General features: G+C 53.7%; 1 protein-coding gene across 1 annotated transcript in view; it reads left to right on the top strand.

Annotated features, from left to right (window-relative positions):
• LOC107307205 (arf-GAP with Rho-GAP domain, ANK repeat and PH domain-containing protein 1-like) overlaps positions 1–19,355 on the top strand; it is a 103,691-nt gene that overhangs the window by 764 nt on the left and 83,572 nt on the right. Inside the window, exons 2-4 of the mRNA XM_085541624.1 lie at positions 3,655–3,778; positions 12,140–13,130; positions 18,222–18,307. Coding sequence (XP_085397750.1) covers positions 12,469–13,130; positions 18,222–18,307 — 748 coding nt within the window. The 5' untranslated portion in view covers positions 3,655–3,778; positions 12,140–12,468. The remainder of the gene's footprint in view (positions 1–3,654; positions 3,779–12,139; positions 13,131–18,221; positions 18,308–19,355) is intronic.

Genomic DNA, 19,355 nt, shown 5'->3' with positions numbered 1-19,355 from the left:
TATACCCCATAACCTCAAATTCCCCCCTGCCCCCCATCTGTGCCCCATAGGCCGCACATAGACCCCCCACACCCCATAACCCCCCACACCCCATAACCCCCCCGCCCCATAACCCTGCCCACCCCATAGCCCCCCTTATACCCCATAACCCCCCACCCCATAACCCCCTTATACCCCATAACTCCTTTGTACCCCATTACCCCCCCACCCCATATTCCCCTCCTACCCCATAACCCCCTTGTACCCTATAACCCTGCCCACCCCATAACCCAACCCATAGCACCCCCTCACCCCATAACCCCCTCTTACCCCATAGCCCTGCCCACCCCATAACCCCCCGTCCCCCATCTATCCCATCCGTGCCCCATATCCCCCTCCTACCCCATAACTTTCCTACCCCATAACCCTGCCCCATAACCCCCTTGTACCCCATAATCCCCCCCACCCCACAGCCCTACCCCATAGCCCCCTCCTACCCCATAGCCCCCCCTCACCCCATAGCTCCCCCCACCCCATAGCCCCACCCCATAGCCCCCTTCAACCCCATAATCCCTCCTACCCCATTACCCCCCCCACCCCATAACCCCCTCCTACCCCATAGCCCCCCGAACCCATAGCACCCCCCATCCCATAACCCACCCCATAACCCCCCTTATACCCCATAACCCCCTTGTACCCCATAACCCCCCCCACCCCATAACCCCTCATACACCATAGCCCCCCCCCACCTCATAGCCCCCTCCTACCCCATAAACCCCTTCTACCCCATAAACCCCCCACCCCATAACCCCTTCACACCTCATAGCCCCCTTGTACCCCATAGCTCCACCCACCCCATAACCCCCTCCTGCCCCATAACCCCCTTGTACCCCATAACCCCCCCTGTCCCCCATCTGTCCCATCCGTGCCCCATATTCCCCTCCTACCCCATAACTCAGCCCCATAGCCCCACCTCATAGCCCCCTCCTACCCCATAGCCCTCCCCACCCCATAACCCCCTTGTGCCCTATAACCCCCCCCAGCCCATAGCCCCCTTCACAGCCCATAACCCCCTACACACCCCATAGCTCCCCCCACCCCATAACCCCCTCCTGCCCCATAACTCCCTCATATCCCATACCCCTCACCCTATAATCCCCCTCACCCCATAACCCCCTTGTACCCCATAGCTCCCCCCACGCCATAACCCCCTCGTACCCCATAACTCCCTCATATCCCATACCCCTCACCCTATAATCCCCCTCACCCCATAACCCCCTTGTACCCCATAGCTCCCCCCACCCCATAACCCCCTCCTACCCCATAGCCCCCTGACTCCATAGCCCCCCCATCCCATAACCCACCCCATAACCCACCCCATAACCCCCTTGTACCCCATAACTCTTCTACCCCATAACCCCCTTGTACCCCATAGCTCCCCGCACCCCATAACCCCCTTGTACCCTATAGCCTCACCCCATAACCCTCCTCATACCCCACAACCCCTCCCCATCCCATAACCCCCTCATACCCCATAACCCTCCACACCCCATAACCCCTTTATACCCCATTACCGCCCCCCACCCCATAGCCCCCCCTCACACCATAGCTCACTCCACCCCATAACCCCCTCCATACCCCATAACCCCCACCCCATAACCCCCTTGTACCCCATTGCCCCCCCACCCCATAACCCCCTTGTACCCCATTGCCCCCCCACCCCATAACCCCCTTGTACCCCATAGCCCTGCCCACCCCATAGCCCCTGCTACCCCATAACCCCCTCCTACCCCATAACCCCCCACCCCATAGCCTCCCCATCCCATAGCCCACCCCATAACCCACCCCATAACCCCCTTGTACCCCATAACCCCCCACCCCATAACCCCCTTGTACCCCATAGCCCTGCCCACCCCATCGCCCCCTCACCCCACAACCCACTCCTACCCCATAACCCCAAACCCCATAGCCCCCCCCATCCCATAGCCCACCCCATAACTCACCCCATAGCACCCCACACCCCATAACCCCCTCATACCCCATATCCCTCCTACCCCATAACCCTGCCCACCCCATAGCCCCCCCCACCCCATAGCTCCCCCTCACCCCATAGCCCTGCCCACCCCATTACCCCCTTGTACCCCATTAGCCTCCCACCCCATAGCCCCCCCACCTGATAACCCCCTTGTACCCCATAGCCCTGTCTACCCCATAGCCCCACCCCCCCACCCCATAACCCCCTTGTACCCCATAGCCCTGTCTACCCCATAGCCCCACCCCATAACCTCCTCCTACCCCATAGTGACCCCCTCACCCCATAGCTTCCCCAAACGCCATAACCCCCTTGTACCCTATAACCCCCTCCTACCCCATAACCCTGCCCACCCCATAACCCCCTTGTACCCCATAGCCTCACCCCATAGCTCCCCCCACCCCATAACTCCCTTGTACCCCATAACCCCATACCCCATAGCCCCCCCCATCCCACAGCCCACCCCATAACTCACCCCATAGCACCCCACACCCCATAACCCCCTCATACCCCATATCCCTCCTACCCCATAACCCTGCCCACCCCATAGCCCCCCCACCCCATAGCTCCCCCCACCCCATAGCTCCCCCTCACCCCATAGCCCTGCCCACCCCATTACCCCCTTGTACCCCATAGCCTCACCCCATAGCCCCCCCACCCGATAACCCCCTTGTACCCCATAGCCCTGTCTACCCCATAGCCCCACCCCATAACCCCCCCACCCCATAGCCTCCCCATCCCATAGCCCACCCCATAACCCACCCCATAACCCCCCTTATACCCCATAACCCCCTTGTACCCCATAGCCCTGCCCACCCCATAGCCCCTGCTACCCCATAACCCACTCCAACCCATAACCCCAAACCCCATAGCCCCCCCACCCCATAGCCCACCCCATAACTCACCCCATAGCACCCCACACCCCATAACCCCCTCATACCCCATATCCCTCCTACCCCATAACCCTGCCCACCCCATAGCCCCCACCACCCCATAGCTCCCCCCACCCCATAGCCCTGCCCACCCCATTACCCCCTTGTACCCCATTAGCCCTCCACCCCATAGCCCCCCCACCCCATAACCCCCTTGTACCCCATAGCCCTGTCTACCCCATAGCCCCACCCCATAACCTCCTCCTACCCCATAGTGACCCCCTCACCCCATAGCTTCCCCCAACGCCATAACCCCCTTGTACCCTATAATCCCCTCTTACCCCATAACCCTGCCCACCCCATAACCCCCTTGTACCCCATAGCCTCACCCCATAGCCCCCCCCACCCCATAACCCCCTTGTACCCCATAGCCTCACCCCATAGCTCCCCCCACCCCATAACCCCCTTGTACCCCATAGCCTCACCCCATAGCTCCCCCCACCCCATAACCCCCTTGTACCCCATAGCCTCACCCCATAGCTCCCCCCACCCCATAACCCCCTTGTACCCCATAACCTCACCCCATAGCTCCCCCCACCCCATAACCCCCTTGTACCCCATAGCCTCACCCCATAGCTCCCCCCACCCATAACCCCCTTGTACCCCATAGCCCCCCCCACCCCATAACCCCCTTGTACCCCATAACCCTGCCCACCCCATAACCCCCTTGTACCCCATAGCGCCCCCCCGCCCCCCATCTGTGCCCCATAGGCCTCTTGTTGCCGAACCCGAAAGCGAAAGCGTTTCCACCCCATAAGGAAACCTCCGCCCCATAAAACCCCCCCACGGCAACTTCTGCTTTTAGGATCGCGGCCCCACAGCCGGGGGGGAGGAGGTAACGGGGTGGGCTATGGGGTGGGCTATGGGGTGAGATATAGGGTTATGGGGTGGGTTATGTGGTTATGGGGTGGGCTATGGGGTTATGGGGTGGGATATGGGGTGGGCTATGGGGTTATGGGGTGGGATATGGGGTGAGGTATGGAGTTATGGGGTGAGATATGGAGTTATGGGGTGAGATATGGAGTTATGGGGTGAGATATGGAGTTATGGGGTGGGATAGGGGTGGGCCATGGGGTTATGGGGTGGGCTATGGGGTGGGCTATGGGATGAGATATGGAGTTATGGGGTGAGATATGGAGTAATGGGGTGGGTTATGGGGTGGGTTATGGGGTTATGGGGTGGGATATGGGGTGGGATATGGGGCGGGTTATGGGGTGGGTTATGGGGTTATGGGGTGGGATATGGTGTGGGTTAAGGAGTTATGGGGCGGGTTATGGGGTTATGGGGTGGGATATGGGGTGAGATATGGGGTTATGGGGTGAGCTATGGGGCTCTGGGGTGGGCTATGGGGTTATGGGATGAGATATGGAGTTATGGGGTTGGCGATGGGGTGGGCTATGGGGTTATGGGGTGGGAGATGGGATGAGATATGGGGTGGGCTATGGGGTTATGGGGTAGGCTATGGGGTGGGATATGGGGTGAGATATGGGGTGGGCTATGGGTTGGGTTATGGGGCAGGTTATGGGGTGGGCTATGGGGTTATGGGGTAGGCTATGGGGTGGGATATGGGGTGAGATATGGGGTGGGCTATGGGGTGGGTTATGGGGCAGGTTATGGGGTGGGATATGGGGTTATGGGGTGGGCTATGGGGTGTGTTATGGGGTGAGATATGGGGTTATGGGGTGGGTTATGGGATTATGGGGTGGGATATGGGGTGGGTTATGGGGTTATGGAATGGGCTATAGGGTTATGGGGTGGGATAAGGGGTGAGATATGGGGTGAGATATGGGGTTATGGGGTTACGGGGTGGGATATGGAGTGGGCTATGGGGTTATGGGGTGGGTTATGGGGTTATGGGGTTATGGGGATATGGGGTGGGTTATGGGGCGGGTTATGGGGTGGGCTATGGGGTGAGTTATGGAGTGAGATATAGGGTTATGGGGTGGGCTCTGGTGGGCTATGGGGTGGGTTATGGGGCGGGTTATGGGGTTATGGAGTGAGATATGGGGTTATGGGGTGGGTTATGGGGTGGGCTATGGGGTGGGTTATGGAGTGGGTTATGGGGCGGGTTATGGGGTTATGGGGTGGGCTATGGGGTGGGTTATGGAGTGAGATATGGGGTTATGGAGTGGGTTATGGGGTTATGGGGTGGGTTATGGGGTGGCCCTATAGCTTTGCGTCCCCATGTCCTGTGTGTGTGCCCCCCCCGGCCCCATATCTGTCTGACCCCATAACCTGTGTGTCCCAACGGCCCTGTAGCTTTTGTGGCCCCATAGCTCACCTGACCCCATATCTGTGGCCCCATATCCGTGTCCCCATAGCCCTGCATCCCGTATCCTCAGTGGTCCCATAGCTCATCTGACCCCATATCTGGAGAGACCCCATAGCCCTACACCCCATATCTGTGGCCCTATATCCCCAGTGACCCCATAGCTCATCTGACCCCATATGCCGAGTGACCCCATACCCCATGTGTCCCCATGGCCCTATATCCTACATGTCCCCATGGCCCTATAGCTTTTGTGGCCCCATATCCTCAGTGGCCCCATAGCTCATCTGACCCCATATCTGGAGTGACCCCATAGCCCATCTGGCCCCATATCCATGGCCCCATAGCCCTACACCCCATATCCGTGGCCCCATATCCCCAGTGGCCCCATAGCCCTACACCCCATATCTGTGGCCCCATATCCTGAGTGGCCCCATAGCTCATCTGACCCCATATCTGGAGAGACCCCATAGCTCATCTGGCCCCATATCCTCAGTGGCCCCATAGCCCTGTATCCTACATGTCCCCACGGCCCTATAGCTTTTGTGGCCCCATATCCGGAGTCGCCCCATAGCTCAGCTGACCCCATATCTGTGACCCCTGTGGCCCCATACCCTGTGTGTCCCCATAGCCCCATATCGTGGTTGGCCCCATAGCCATGTGACCCCATAGCCCCATATCCTAGTTGACCCCATAGCCGTGTGACCCCATATCCCCTGTGACCCCATAGCCCCATATCCTGGTTGGCCCTATATCCCGTGTGTCCCCATAGCCCCATATCCTGTGTGACCCCATATCCTTGTTGGCCCCATAGCCGTGTGACCCCATAGCCCCATATCCTGGTTGGCCCCATATCCTGGTTGGCCCTATATCCTGTGTGACCCCATAGCCCCATATCCTGTTTGACCCCATATCCCGTGTGTCCCCATAGCCCCATATCCTGGTTGGCCCCATATCCCGTGTGACCCTAAGCCCCATATCCTGGTTGGCCCCATAGCCGTGTGACCCCATAACCTCAGTGGCCCCATAGCCCCATATCCTGGTTGACCCCATATCCCGTGTGTCCCCATAGCCTCATATCCTGTTTGACCCTATATCCTGGTTGGCCCCATATCCTGTTTGACCCCATATCCTTGTTGGCCCCACAGCCGTGTGACCCCATGTCCCCAGTGGCCCCATATCCGGACTGACCCCATATCCCATCCCCCCCTATAGCCCAGCTGGCCCCACACTTTCTGTCCCCCCCCCCGTCCCCACATCCTGCCACAGACTGACACATATGGGGCCATTAGTATGGGGTGACCCTATAGGGGCTGTGGGGTGACCCTATAAGGTTATGGGGTGACCCATAAGTGCTATGGGGTGACCCTATAAGGTTATGGGGTGACCCCATAAGTGCTATGGGGTGACCCTATAAGTGCTGTGGGGTGATCCTATAAGGTTATGGGGTGACCCAATAAGTGCTGTGGGGTGACCCATAAGTGCTATGGGGTGGCCCTATATATAAGCCCCACTGTGCCCCATAGTGCCCCATTGAGCCCCATAGTGCCCTATTGAGCCCCATAGTGCCCCATAGTGACGCCATAGTGCCCCATAGTGACCCCATAGTGCCCCCATAATGCCCCATAGTGACCCTATAGATCCCCATAGTGCCCCTATTGTGTCCCTATTGAGCCCCATAGTGCCCCTATTGAGCCCCGTAGTGCCCCTATTGAGCCCTATAGTGCCCCTATTGAGCCCCATAGTGCCCCATAGTGACCCGTAGTGCCCCATAGTGCCCATAGTGCCCCTATTGAGCCCCATAGTGCCACACAGTGCCCTATTGAGCCCCATAGGGCCCATATTGAGCCCCATAATGCCCCGTAGTGCCCCTATTGTGCCCCATAGTGCCCCATAATGCCCCTATTGAGCCCCATAATGCCCCATAGTGCCCCTATTGAGCCCCATAGTGCCCCTATTGTGCCCCTATTGAGCCCCATAATGCCCCGTAGTGCCCCTATTGTGCCCCATAGTGCCCCATAATGCCCCTATTGAGCCCCATAATGCCCCATAGTGCCCCTATTGAGCCCCATAGTGCCCCTATTGTGCCCCTATTGAGCCCCATAGTGCCCCATAGTGCCCCTATCGAGACCCATAGTGCCCCTATTGTGCCCCATAGTGCCCCTATTGTGCCCCTATTGTGCCCCATAGTGCCCAATAGTGCCCCATAATGCCCCATTGAGCCCCATAGTGCCCCTGTTGAGCCCCATAGTGCCCCATAGTGCCACTATTGAGCCCCATAGTGCCCCACTGAGCCCCATAGTGCCCCTATTGAGCCCCATAGTGCCCCTATTGAGCCCCATAGTGCCCCATAGTGCCCTATTGAGCCCTATAGTGCCCTATTGAGCCCCATGGTGCCCCATAGTGCCCCTATTGAGCCCCATAGTGCCCCATAGTGCCCCTATTGAGCCCCATAGTTCCCCTATTGAGCCCCATAGTGCCCCATAGTGCCCCTATTCTGCCCCATAGTGCCCCATTGAGCCCCATAGTGCCCCATAGTGCCACTATTGAGACACATAGTGCCCTATTGAGCCCCATAGTGCCACATAGTGCCCCTATTGTGCCCCATAGTGCCCCAAAGTGCCCCTATTGTGCCCCATAGTGCCCCTGTTGAGCCCCATAGTGCCCCATAGTGCCACTATTGAGACACATAGTGCCCTATTGAGCCCCATAGTGCTCCAATTGTGCCCCATAGTGCCCCATAGTGCCCCTATTGAGCCCCATAGTGCCCCATAGTGCTCCAATTGTGCCCCATAGTGCCCCATAGTGCCCCATAGTGCCCCATAGTGCCCCTATTGAGCCCCATAGTGCCCCATAGTGCTCCAATTGTGCCCCATAGTGCCCCATAGTGCCCCATAGTGCCCTATTGAGCCCCATAGTGCCCCATAGTGCCCCTATTGAGCCCCATATTGCCCCATAGTGCCCCATTGAGCCCCATAGTGCCCCATAGTGCCCCATTGAGCCCCATAGTCCCCGCTGTCCCCTCCTTTGGGGCTACTGAAGATCTGTGGGGTTTTGGGGTGGTTTGGTGGTTATGGGCGCTGGATTGGGATTAGGGCTGGGATTGGGGTTGGGATTAAGACTGGGATTGGGGTTGGGATATGATTGGGATTAAGGTTGGGGTTAGGGTTGGGGTGGGATTGGGATTAGGGCTGGGATTGGGGTTGGGATATGATTGGGATTAAGGTTGGGGTTAGGGTTAGGGTTGGGGTGGGATTGGGATTAAGGCTGGGATTAGGATTGGGATTAAGGCTGGGATTGGGGTTGGGATTATGATTGGGATTGGGGTTGGGGTTAGGGTTAGGGTCGGGGTGGGATTGGGATTAGGGTTGGGATTGGGGTGGGATTGGGATTAGGGCTGGGATTATGATTGGGATTAAGGTTGGGGTTAGGGTTAGGGTTGCGGTGGGATTGGGATTAGGGTTGGAATTGGGATTAGGGTTGGGATTATGATTGGGGTTAGGGTTTGTATTAGGGTTTGAATTGGGATTGGGATTAGGGTGGGATTCGGGTTGGGTTTAGGGTTGGGATTGGGATTATGAATGGGATTAGGGTGGGATTAGGGTTGGAATTGGGATTGGGATTAGGGTGGGATTGGGATTAGGGTGGGATTAGGGTTGGGATTGGGTTTGGGTTTAGGGTTGGGATTAGGGCTGGAATAGGGTTGGGATTAGGGTTGGGATTGGGGTGGGATTAGGGCTATGGTTAGAGTTGGGATTATGATTGGGATTAGGGTTGGGTTTAGGGTTGGAATTGGGGTTGGGATTGGGATTATGATTGGGATTAAAGTTGGTATTGGGGTTGGGATTAGAGCTGGGATTAGGGTTGGGATTGGGGTTATGATTGAGATTGGGATTAGGGTTGGGTTATGATTGGGATTAGGGCTGGGATTGGAATTGGGGCTGGGATTATGATTGGGGTTAGGGTTTGTATTAGGGTTTGGATTGGGATTAAGATTGTTCTTAGGGTTGGGATTCGGGTTGGGTTTAGGGTTGGGATTGGGATTATGAATGGGATTAGGGTGGGATTAGGGTTGGAATTGGTATTGGGATTAGGGTGGGATTGGGATTAGGGTTGGGATTGGGTTTGGGTTTAGGGTTGGGATTATGATTGTGTTTGGGATTGGGTTTGGGTTTAGGGTTGGGATTATGGTGGGAATAGGGTTGGGATTAGGGTTGGGATTGGGGTGGGATTAGGGCTATGGTTAGACTTGGGATTATGATTGGGATTAGGGTTGGGTTTAGGGTTGGAATTGGGATTGGGATTATGATTGGGATTAAGGCTGGAATTGGGATTGGGATTAGAGCTGGGATTGGGGTTATGATTGGGGTTATGATTAGGATTATGATGGGGATTAAGGATATGTTTAGGGTTGGGATTGGGATTATGATTAGGTGGGAATAGGGTTGGAATTGGGATTGTTCTTAGGGCTGGGATTATGATTGGATTGGGATTAGGGTTAGTGTTGGGATCGGGGTTTTTCTTAGGGTTGGGATTGGGGTTGGTGTTGGGTTTAGGGTTGGGATTGGAATTATGATTGGGATTAGGGTGGGAATAGGGTTGGAATTGGGATTAGGATTGTTCTTAGGGTTGGGATTGGGGTTGGGATTAAGGTTGGGATTGGGATTGGGATTATGATTGGAGTTAGGGTTAGGATTGGGATTAAGGTTGTTCTTAGGGTTGGGATTAGGGTTGGTTTGGGATTAGGAATGGGATTAGGGTGGGATTAGCGCTGTAATTGGGATTGGGATTAGGATTGGGATTGGGATTATGATTGGGATTAGGGTTGTGTTTAGGGTTTGGATTAGGGTTGAGATTACGATTGGGATTAGGGCTGGGATTGGGGATGGGGTTGGGATCAAGGTTGGGATTGGGGTTGGGTTTGGGATTAGGGTTGTTCTTAGGGTTGGGATTAGGTTGGGTTTAGGGTTGGGGTTGGGATTATGAATGGGATTAGGTTGGGTTTAGGGTTGGGGTTGGGATTATGAATGGGATTAGGATTGGTCTTGGGTTTAGGGTTGGGATTATGATTGGGTTTGGGGTTGGGTTTGGGATTAGGGTTGTGTTTAGGGTTGGGATTGGGGTTGGGATTGGGGTTGGGTTTGGGATTGGGGTTAGTTTGGGATTAGGGTTGGGATTATGATTGGGATTAGGGATGGGTTTAGGGTTTGGATTAGGGTTTAGATTAGGATTGGAATTAAGGTTGGGTTAGTGTTGGAATTGGGATTGGGGTTGGGATTGGGATTAGGGTTGGGATTATCAATCATTGGGATTGGGGTTGGGTTTGGGATTAGGGTTGGGATTATCAATCATTGGGATTGGGTTTGGGATTGGGATTATGATTGGGGTTGGGTTTAGAGTTGGGATTAGGGTTGAAATTAGGGTTGGGGTTGGGACTACGATTGGGATTGGGATTAAGGTTGGGTTTAGGGTTGGGATTAGGGCGGGTTTAGGGTTGGAATTGGGATTGGGTTTGGGATTAGGGTTGGGATTAGGGTTGGGGTTAGGGTTGGGTTAGGACTACGATTGGGTTTGGGGTTGGGTTTGGGGTTGGGATTATGATTGGGTTTAAGGTTTGGATTGGAATTAAGGTTGGGTTTAGGGTTGGGATTGGGGTTGGGATTAGGGCTGGGGTTACGGTTGGGATTATGATGTTGATTGGGATTAGGGTTGGGATTGGGATTACGATTGGGATTAAGGGTGGGTTTAGGGTTGGGGTGGGATTGGGATTAGGGTTGGGATTGGGGTTATGATTGGGATTAGGATTGAGATTAGGGCTGGGATTAGGATTATGATTAGGATTATGATTAGGATTATAATTGGGATTAAGGTTGGGTTTAGGGTTTAGGGTTGGGATTGGGATTAGGGTTGGGATTAGGGTTGGGATTATGATTGGGGCTAGGGTTGGGATTGAGATTAGGGTTGGGTTATGATTGGGGTTAGGGCTGGGATTGGGATTGGGGTTGGGATTATGATTGGGGTTAGGGATGGGATTAGGGTTTGGATTAGGATTAAGATTGTTCTTAGGGTTGGGATTGGGATTGGTCTTGGGTTTAGGGTAGGGATTGTGATTGGGTTTGGGATTGGGTTTGGGATTAGGGTTGGGATTGGGGTTATGATTGGGATTAGGGCTGGGATTGGGTTTAGGATTAGGGTTGGGATTATGATTGGGATTAAGGTTGGGATTGGGATTGGGATTAGGGTTGGGGTTATTAATATTATTATGATTGGGATTATGGTTGGGTTTAGGGTTAGGGTTGGGTTTGGGGTGGGATTGGGATTAGGATTCGGGTTGGGGTTATGATTGGGATTGGGATTAGGGTGGGATTAGCGTTAGGGTTGGGATTGTGGTTGGGATTAAGGCTGTGATTGGGATTAGGGTTATAGTTGGGATTGGGATTGGGATTAGGGCTGGCATTGGGATTAGGGTTGTGGTTGGGGTTATCATTGGTGTTGGGATTGGGATTAGGATTGGGATTGGGATTGGGATTAGGATTGGGATTGGGATTAGGATTGGGATTAGGATTGGGATTAGGATTGGGATTGGGATTAGGATTGGGATTAGGATTGGGATTAGGATTAGGATTGGGATTGGGATTAGGATTGGGATTGGGATTAGGATTGGGATTGGGATTGGGATTAGGATTGGGATTGGGATTAGGATTGGGATTAGGATTGGGATTGGGATTGGGATTAGGATTGGAATTGGGATTAGGATTGGGATTAGGATTGGGATTGGGATTGGGATTAGGATTGGGATTAGGATTGGGATTAGGATTAGGATTGGGATTGGGATTAGGATTGGGATTGGGATTAGGATTGGGATTAGGATTCGGATTCTTATTGTGGTTACGCTCAGACTCTCCCCCTCCCCCCATCTCCTCCCAGCTCCTTTCCTCCCCCCCCTTTTCTCTCCTCCCATTCCCCCATTGGACCCACAACCGGACCCACAACTGGACCCATAACTGGACCCATAACCAGACCCACAACTGGACCCACAACCAGACCCACAACTGGACCTACAGCTGGACCCACAACCGGACCCACAACCAGACCCACAACTGGACCCACAACCAGACCCATAACTGGACCTACAACTGGACCCACAACTGGACCCATAACTGGACCTACAACTGGACCCATAACTGGACCCATAACCAGACCCACAACTGGACCCACAACCGGACCCACAACCAGACCCCAATCTGGAGCCCCACATGGCCCCCCAACCAGACCCAAAACCAGCCCCCCAACCAGCCCCCCGTCTGGCCCCCCATCCAGCCCCACATCTGGCCCCCCAACCGGACCCACAACTGGACCCACAACTGGACCCACAACCGGACCCACAACTGGCCCCCCGTCTGGTCCCCCAACCAGTCCCCCATTCAGCCCCCCATCCAGCCCCACATCTGAACCCCCATCCAGCCCCCCGTTCAGCCCCCCATCCAGCCCCCAATCTGGACCCACAACTGGACCCCAGTCTGGACCCCCATCCGGCCCCCCAACCAGACCCACAACTGGACCCACAACCAGCCCCCTGTCTGGTCCCCCAACCAGCTCCTCGTCCAGCCCCACATCCAGCCCCACATCCGGACCCACAACTGGCCCCCCATCCCACCCCCCACCCCAGCCCCAAACCCAGCCCTGCCCCACGCCGCATCTTCCGCCCCTCCCCCCCCGAACCCCCCCCTCCCATCCCCCCCAGGTCAGGTTATCAGCCCCCCTACAGCCCCATAAGTTGTGGGTCCGGCCCCATAAGATGTGGGTCCGCCCCCCCATTGCCCCCCAAACGGCATCACATCGAAGGCAAAACAGAGAGCGACCCCCAGAGCCCCCCAACACCAACACCAAGGGGGGGGGGGCAGCAGGAGGGAGGAAGGTACGTGGGGGGGGGATATGGGGCTGGGATGGAGGTTGTGGGGCTGGGATGGAGGTTATGGGGCTGGGATGGAAGTTATGGGGCTGGGATGGAGGTTATGGGGTTGGGATGGAGGTTATGGGGCTGGGGTTGGAATGGGGGGATGTTATGTGGCTGGGATGGAGGTTATGGGGCTGGGATGGGGCTGGGATGGGATTGGGGAGGTTATGGGGCTGGGATGGAGGTTATGGGGCTGGGATGGAGGGAATGGGGGAAGGTTATGGGGCTGGGATGGGGCTGGATTGGAGGTTATGGGGCTGGGATGGGGGGGAGGTTATGGGGCCGGGATGGAGATTATGGGGCTGGAATGGAGGTTATGGGGCTGGGATGGAGGTTATGGGGCTGGGATGCAGGTTATGGGGCTGGGATGGAGGTTATGGGGCTGGGATGGGGGTTATGGGGCTGGGATGGAGGTTATGGGGCTGGGATGGGGGTTATGGGGCTGGGATGGAGGTTATGGGGCTGGGATTGGGGGGGAGGTTATGGGGCTGGGATGGAGGTTATGGGGCTGGGATTGGGGGGGAGGTTATGGGGCTGGGCTGGGGGTTATGGGGCTGGGATGGAGGTTATGGGGCTGGGGTGGAGGTTATGGGGCTGGGATGGGGGAGGTTATGGGGCTGGGATGGAGGTTATGGGGCTGGGATGGAGGTTATGGGGCTGGGATGGGGGAGGTTATGGGGCTGGGATGTGGGGGTATGGTCCTCCTTTGTGCCAGCTCAGCCCCCTGCGTTATATCCCCCCTTAGTGGGCCCCATAGCCCCATAGGGCTCCTTATGTCCCCATAATCCCCTTTGGGTCCCATAACCCCATAACCCCCCATTACCCCCATTACCCCGTAACCCCCATAACCCCCATCCCCCCCCTCACCCCATTACCCACCATTACCCCCCATGACACCCCATAGGGCCCCCCATCCCCTCCCATAACCCCATAACCCCCATAACCCCATATACCCCCCATAACCCCCTATATAACCCCATAGCCCCATCCCCCCCCATAACATCTGTGGGGCCACAGGAAGTCTGCAGCAGCAGCAACAGGAACTGAAGGGGGGGATGGGGCTGTACTGGTGCACTAGTGCATCGCTGCTCCTCCATCCCATAATCCCCTCTATCCATCCCATAATCCCCTCCATCCATCCCATAATCCCCTCCATCCATCCCATAATCCCCTCCATCCATCCCATAATACCCTCCATCCATCCCATAATACCATCTATCCATCCCATAATCCCCTCCATCCATCCCATAATACCCCCCATCCATCCCATAATCCCCTCTATCCATCCCATAATCCCCTCCATCCATCCCATAATCCCCTCCATCCATCCCATAATACCCCCCATCCATCCCATAATCCCCTCTATCCATCCCATAATCCCCTCTATCCATCCCATAATCCCCTCTATCCATCCCATAATACCCTCCATCCATCCCATAATCCCCTCTATCCATCCCATAATCCCCTCTATCCATCCCATAATCCCCTCTATCCATCCCATAATACCCTCCATCCATCCCATAATCCCCTCCATCCATCCCATAATCCCCTCTATCCATCCCATAATACCCTCCATCCATCCCATAATCCCCTCTATCCATCCCATAATCCCCTCTATCCATCCCATAATACCCTCCATCCCATAATACCCCCCATCCATCCCATAATACCCCTCTATCCATCCCATAATCCCCTCTATCCATCCCATAATCCCCTCTATCCATCCCATAATCCCCTCTATCCATCCCATAATCCCCTCCATCCATCCCATAATCCCCTCCATCCATCCCATAATCCCCTCTATCCATCCCATAATACCCCTCTATCCATCCCATAATCCCCTCTATCCATCCCATAATACCCTCCATCCATCCCATAATCCCCTCTATCCATCCCATAATCCCCTCTATCCATCCCATAATCCCCTCTATCCATCCCATAATACCCCCCATCCATCCCATAATACCCCTCTATCCATCCCATAATCCCCTCTATCCATCCCATAATACCCCTCTATCCATCCCATAATCCCCTCTATCCATCCCATAATCCCCTCTATCCATCCCATAATCCCCTCTATCCATCCCATAATCCCCTCTATCCATCCCATAATCCCCTCCATCCATCCCATAATACCCCTCTATCCATCCCATAATACCCTCCATCCATCCCATAATACCCCCATCCATCCCATAATACCCTCTATCCATCCCATAATACCCTCCATCCATCCCATAATCCCCTCTATCCATCCCATAATCCCCTCTATCCATCCCATAATCCCCTCTATCCATCCCATAATACCCTCCATCCATCCCATAATCCCCTCCATCCATCCCATAATCCCCTCTATCCATCCCATAATCCCCTCTATCCATCCCATAATACCCTCCATCCCATAATACCCCCCATCCATCCCATAATACCCCTCTATCCATCCCATAATCCCCTCTATCCATCCCATAATACCCCTCTATCCATCCCATAATCCCCTCTATCCATCCCATAATCCCCTCTATCCATCCCATAATACCCTCCATCCCATAATACCCCCCATCCATCCCATAATACCCCTCTATCCATCCCATAATCCCCTCCATCCATCCCATAATACCCCTCTATCCATCCCATAATACCCTCCATCCATCCCATAATACCCCCATCCATCCCATAATACCCTCTATCCATCCCATAATACCCTCCATCCATCCCATAATCCCCTCTATCCATCCCATAATCCCCTCTATCCATCCCATAATACCCTCCATCCCATAATACCCCCCATCCATCCCATAATACCCCTCTATCCATCCCATAATCCCCTCTATCCATCCCATAATCCCCTCCATCCATCCCATAATCCCCTCCATCCATCCCATAATACCCCTCTATCCATCCCATAATACCCTCCATCCATCCCATAATACCCCCATCCATCCCATAATACCCTCTATCCATCCCATAATACCCCCATCCATCCCATAATACCCTCTATCCATCCCATAATCCCCTCTATCCATCCCATAATCCCCTCTATCCATCCCATAATACCCTCCATCCATCCCATAATACCCTCCATCCATCCCATAATCCCCTCTATCCATCCCATAATCCCCTCTATCCATCCCATAATACCCCCCATCCCATAATCCCCTCTATCCATCCCATAATACCCCTCTATCCATCCCATAATACCCTCCATCCATCCCATAATCCCCTCCATCCATCCCATAATCCCCTCTATCCATCCCATAATCCCCTCTATCCATCCCATAATACCCTCCATCCATCCCATAATACCCTCTATCCATCCCATAATACCCTCTATCCATCCCATAATACCCTCTATCCATCCCATAATACCCTCTATCCATCCCATAATCCCCTCTATCCATCCCATAATCCCCTCTATCCATCCCATAATACCCCCCATCCATCCCATAATCCCCTCTATCCCATAATACCCTCTATCCATCCCATAATCCCCTCTATCCATCCCATAATACCCTCCATCCATCCCATAATACCCTCTATCCATCCCATAATACCCTCTATCCATCCCATAATACCCTCTATCCATCCCATAATACCCTCTATCCATCCCATAATACCCTCTATCCATCCCATAATCCCCTCTATCCATCCCATAATACCCTCCATCCCATAATACCCCCCATCCATCCCATAATACCCCTCTATCCATCCCATAATCCCCTCCATCCATCCCATAATACCCCTCTATCCATCCCATAATACCCTCCATCCATCCCATAATACCCCCATCCATCCCATAATACCCTCTATCCATCCCATAATACCCTCCATCCATCCCATAATCCCCTCTATCCCATAATACCCTCTATCCATCCCATAATCCCCTCTATCCATCCCATAATACCCTCCATCCCATAATACCCCCCATCCATCCCATAATACCCCTCTATCCATCCCATAATCCCCTCTATCCATCCCATAATACCCTCTATCCATCCCATAATACCCTCCATCCATCCCATAATCCCCTCTATCCCATAATACCCTCTATCCATCCCATAATCCCCTCTATCCATCCCATAATACCCTCCATCCCATAATACCCCCATCCATCCCATAATACCCTCTATCCATCCCATAATCCCCTCTATCCATCCCATAATCCCCTCTATCCATCCCATAATACCCTCCATCCATCCCATAATACCCTCCATCCATCCCATAATCCCCTCTATCCATCCCATAATACCCCCCATCCCATAATCCCCTCTATCCATCCCATAATACCCCTCTATCCATCCCATAATACCCTCTATCCATCCCATAATCCCCTCCATCCATCCCATAATCCCCTCTATCCATCCCATAATCCCCTCTATCCATCCCATAATACCCTCTATCCATCCCATAATACCCCCCATCCCATAATCCCCTCTATCCATCCCATAATCCCCTCCATCCATCCCATAATACCCTCCATCCATCCCATAATCCCCTCTATCCATCCCATAATACCCTCTATCCATCCCATAATCCCTCTATCCATCCCATAATCCCCTCTATCCATCCCATAATCCCCTCTATCCATCCCATAATACCCTCTATCCATCCCATAATACCCCCCATCCCATAATCCCCTCTATCCATCCCATAATCCCCTCCATCCATCCCATAATACCCTCCATCCATCCCATAATCCCCTCTATCCATCCCATAATACCCTCTATCCATCCCATAATCCCCTCTATCCATCCCATAATCCCCTCTATCCATCCCATAATCCCCTCCATCCATCCCATAATCCCCTCTATCCATCCCATAATACCCTCTATCCATCCCATAATACCCCCCATCCCATAATCCCCTCTATCCATCCCATAATCCCCTCTATCCATCCCATAATCCCCTCCATCCATCCCATAATACCCTCCATCCATCCCATAATCCCCTCTATCCCATAATACCCTCTATCCATCCCATAATACCCTCTATCCATCCCATAATACCCTCCATCCATCCCATAATACTTTCTATCCCATAATACTCTCTATCCCATAGTGCCGCTCTATCCCTCGGTGTCGCTGCCCTGGAGGACTCCCGCAGCTCCGCCATGTTGCCCCCCCACCCCACACAGCCCCAATGGGGTGAGTAGCAATGGGATGGTCCTAAATGGCCCTAAATGGCCCCATAATGGTCCTAAATGACCCTAAATGGCCCTAATTGGACCCAAATGGCCCCTAAATAGACCTAAATGGCCCCAAATGGCTTCATATGGCCCTAAATGGACCTAAATGATCCTAAATGGCTTTAAATGGACCTAAATGGCTTTAAATGGACCTAAATGGCCCCAAATGGCTCCATATGGCCCCTAAATGACCCTAAATGGTCTCTAATGGTCCTAAATGGTCTAAATGGATCTAAATGGCCCCAAATGGACCTAAATGACCCTAAATGGTCCCTAATGGTCCTAAATGGATCTAAATGGCTCCAAACGGACCTAAATGGACCTAAATGGCCCTAAATGGCCCTAAATGATCCTAAATGGCCCCAAATGGACCTAAATGACCCTAAATGGACCTAAATGGATCTAAATGGCCCCTAATGGACCTAAATGGTCCTAAATGGTCCTAAATAGCCCTAAATGGCCCCAAATGGACCTAAATGACCCTAAATGGACCTAAATGGTCCCTAATGGTCCTAAATGGACCTAAATGGCCCCAAATGGCTCCAAATGGCCCTAAATGGACTTAAATGGCCCCTAATGGACCTAAATGGTCCCTAATGGACCTAAATGACCCTAAATGGTCCTAAATGGACCTAAATGGCTCCAAATGGACCTAAATGACCCTAAATGGTCCCTAATGGTCCTAAATGGATCTAAATGGCTCCAAATGGACCTAAATGGCCCTAAATGGCCCTAAATGACCCTAAATGGACCTAAATGGATCTAAATGGCTCCAAATGACCCTAAATGGACCTAAATGGCCCCTAATGGATCTAAATGACCCTAAATGGCTTTAAATGGACCTAAATGGCCCCTAATGGACCTAAATGGTCCTAAATGGTTCTAAATAGCCCTAAATGATCCCTAACGGCCCTAAATGACCCCTAATGGCCCCTAATGGACCTAGATGGGCCTAAATGGCTCTATATGACCCTAAATGGTTCCTAATGGCCCTAAATGGACCTAAA

This window comes from Coturnix japonica, chromosome 1 (assembly GCF_054131305.1).
Source record: "Coturnix japonica strain WE chromosome 1, WE-NBRP24, whole genome shotgun sequence".
Taxonomy (NCBI): domain Eukaryota; kingdom Metazoa; phylum Chordata; class Aves; order Galliformes; family Phasianidae; genus Coturnix; species Coturnix japonica.
Note: the sequence above shows the minus strand (reverse complement) of the source record. Positions and strands in the feature narration are given on the sequence as shown.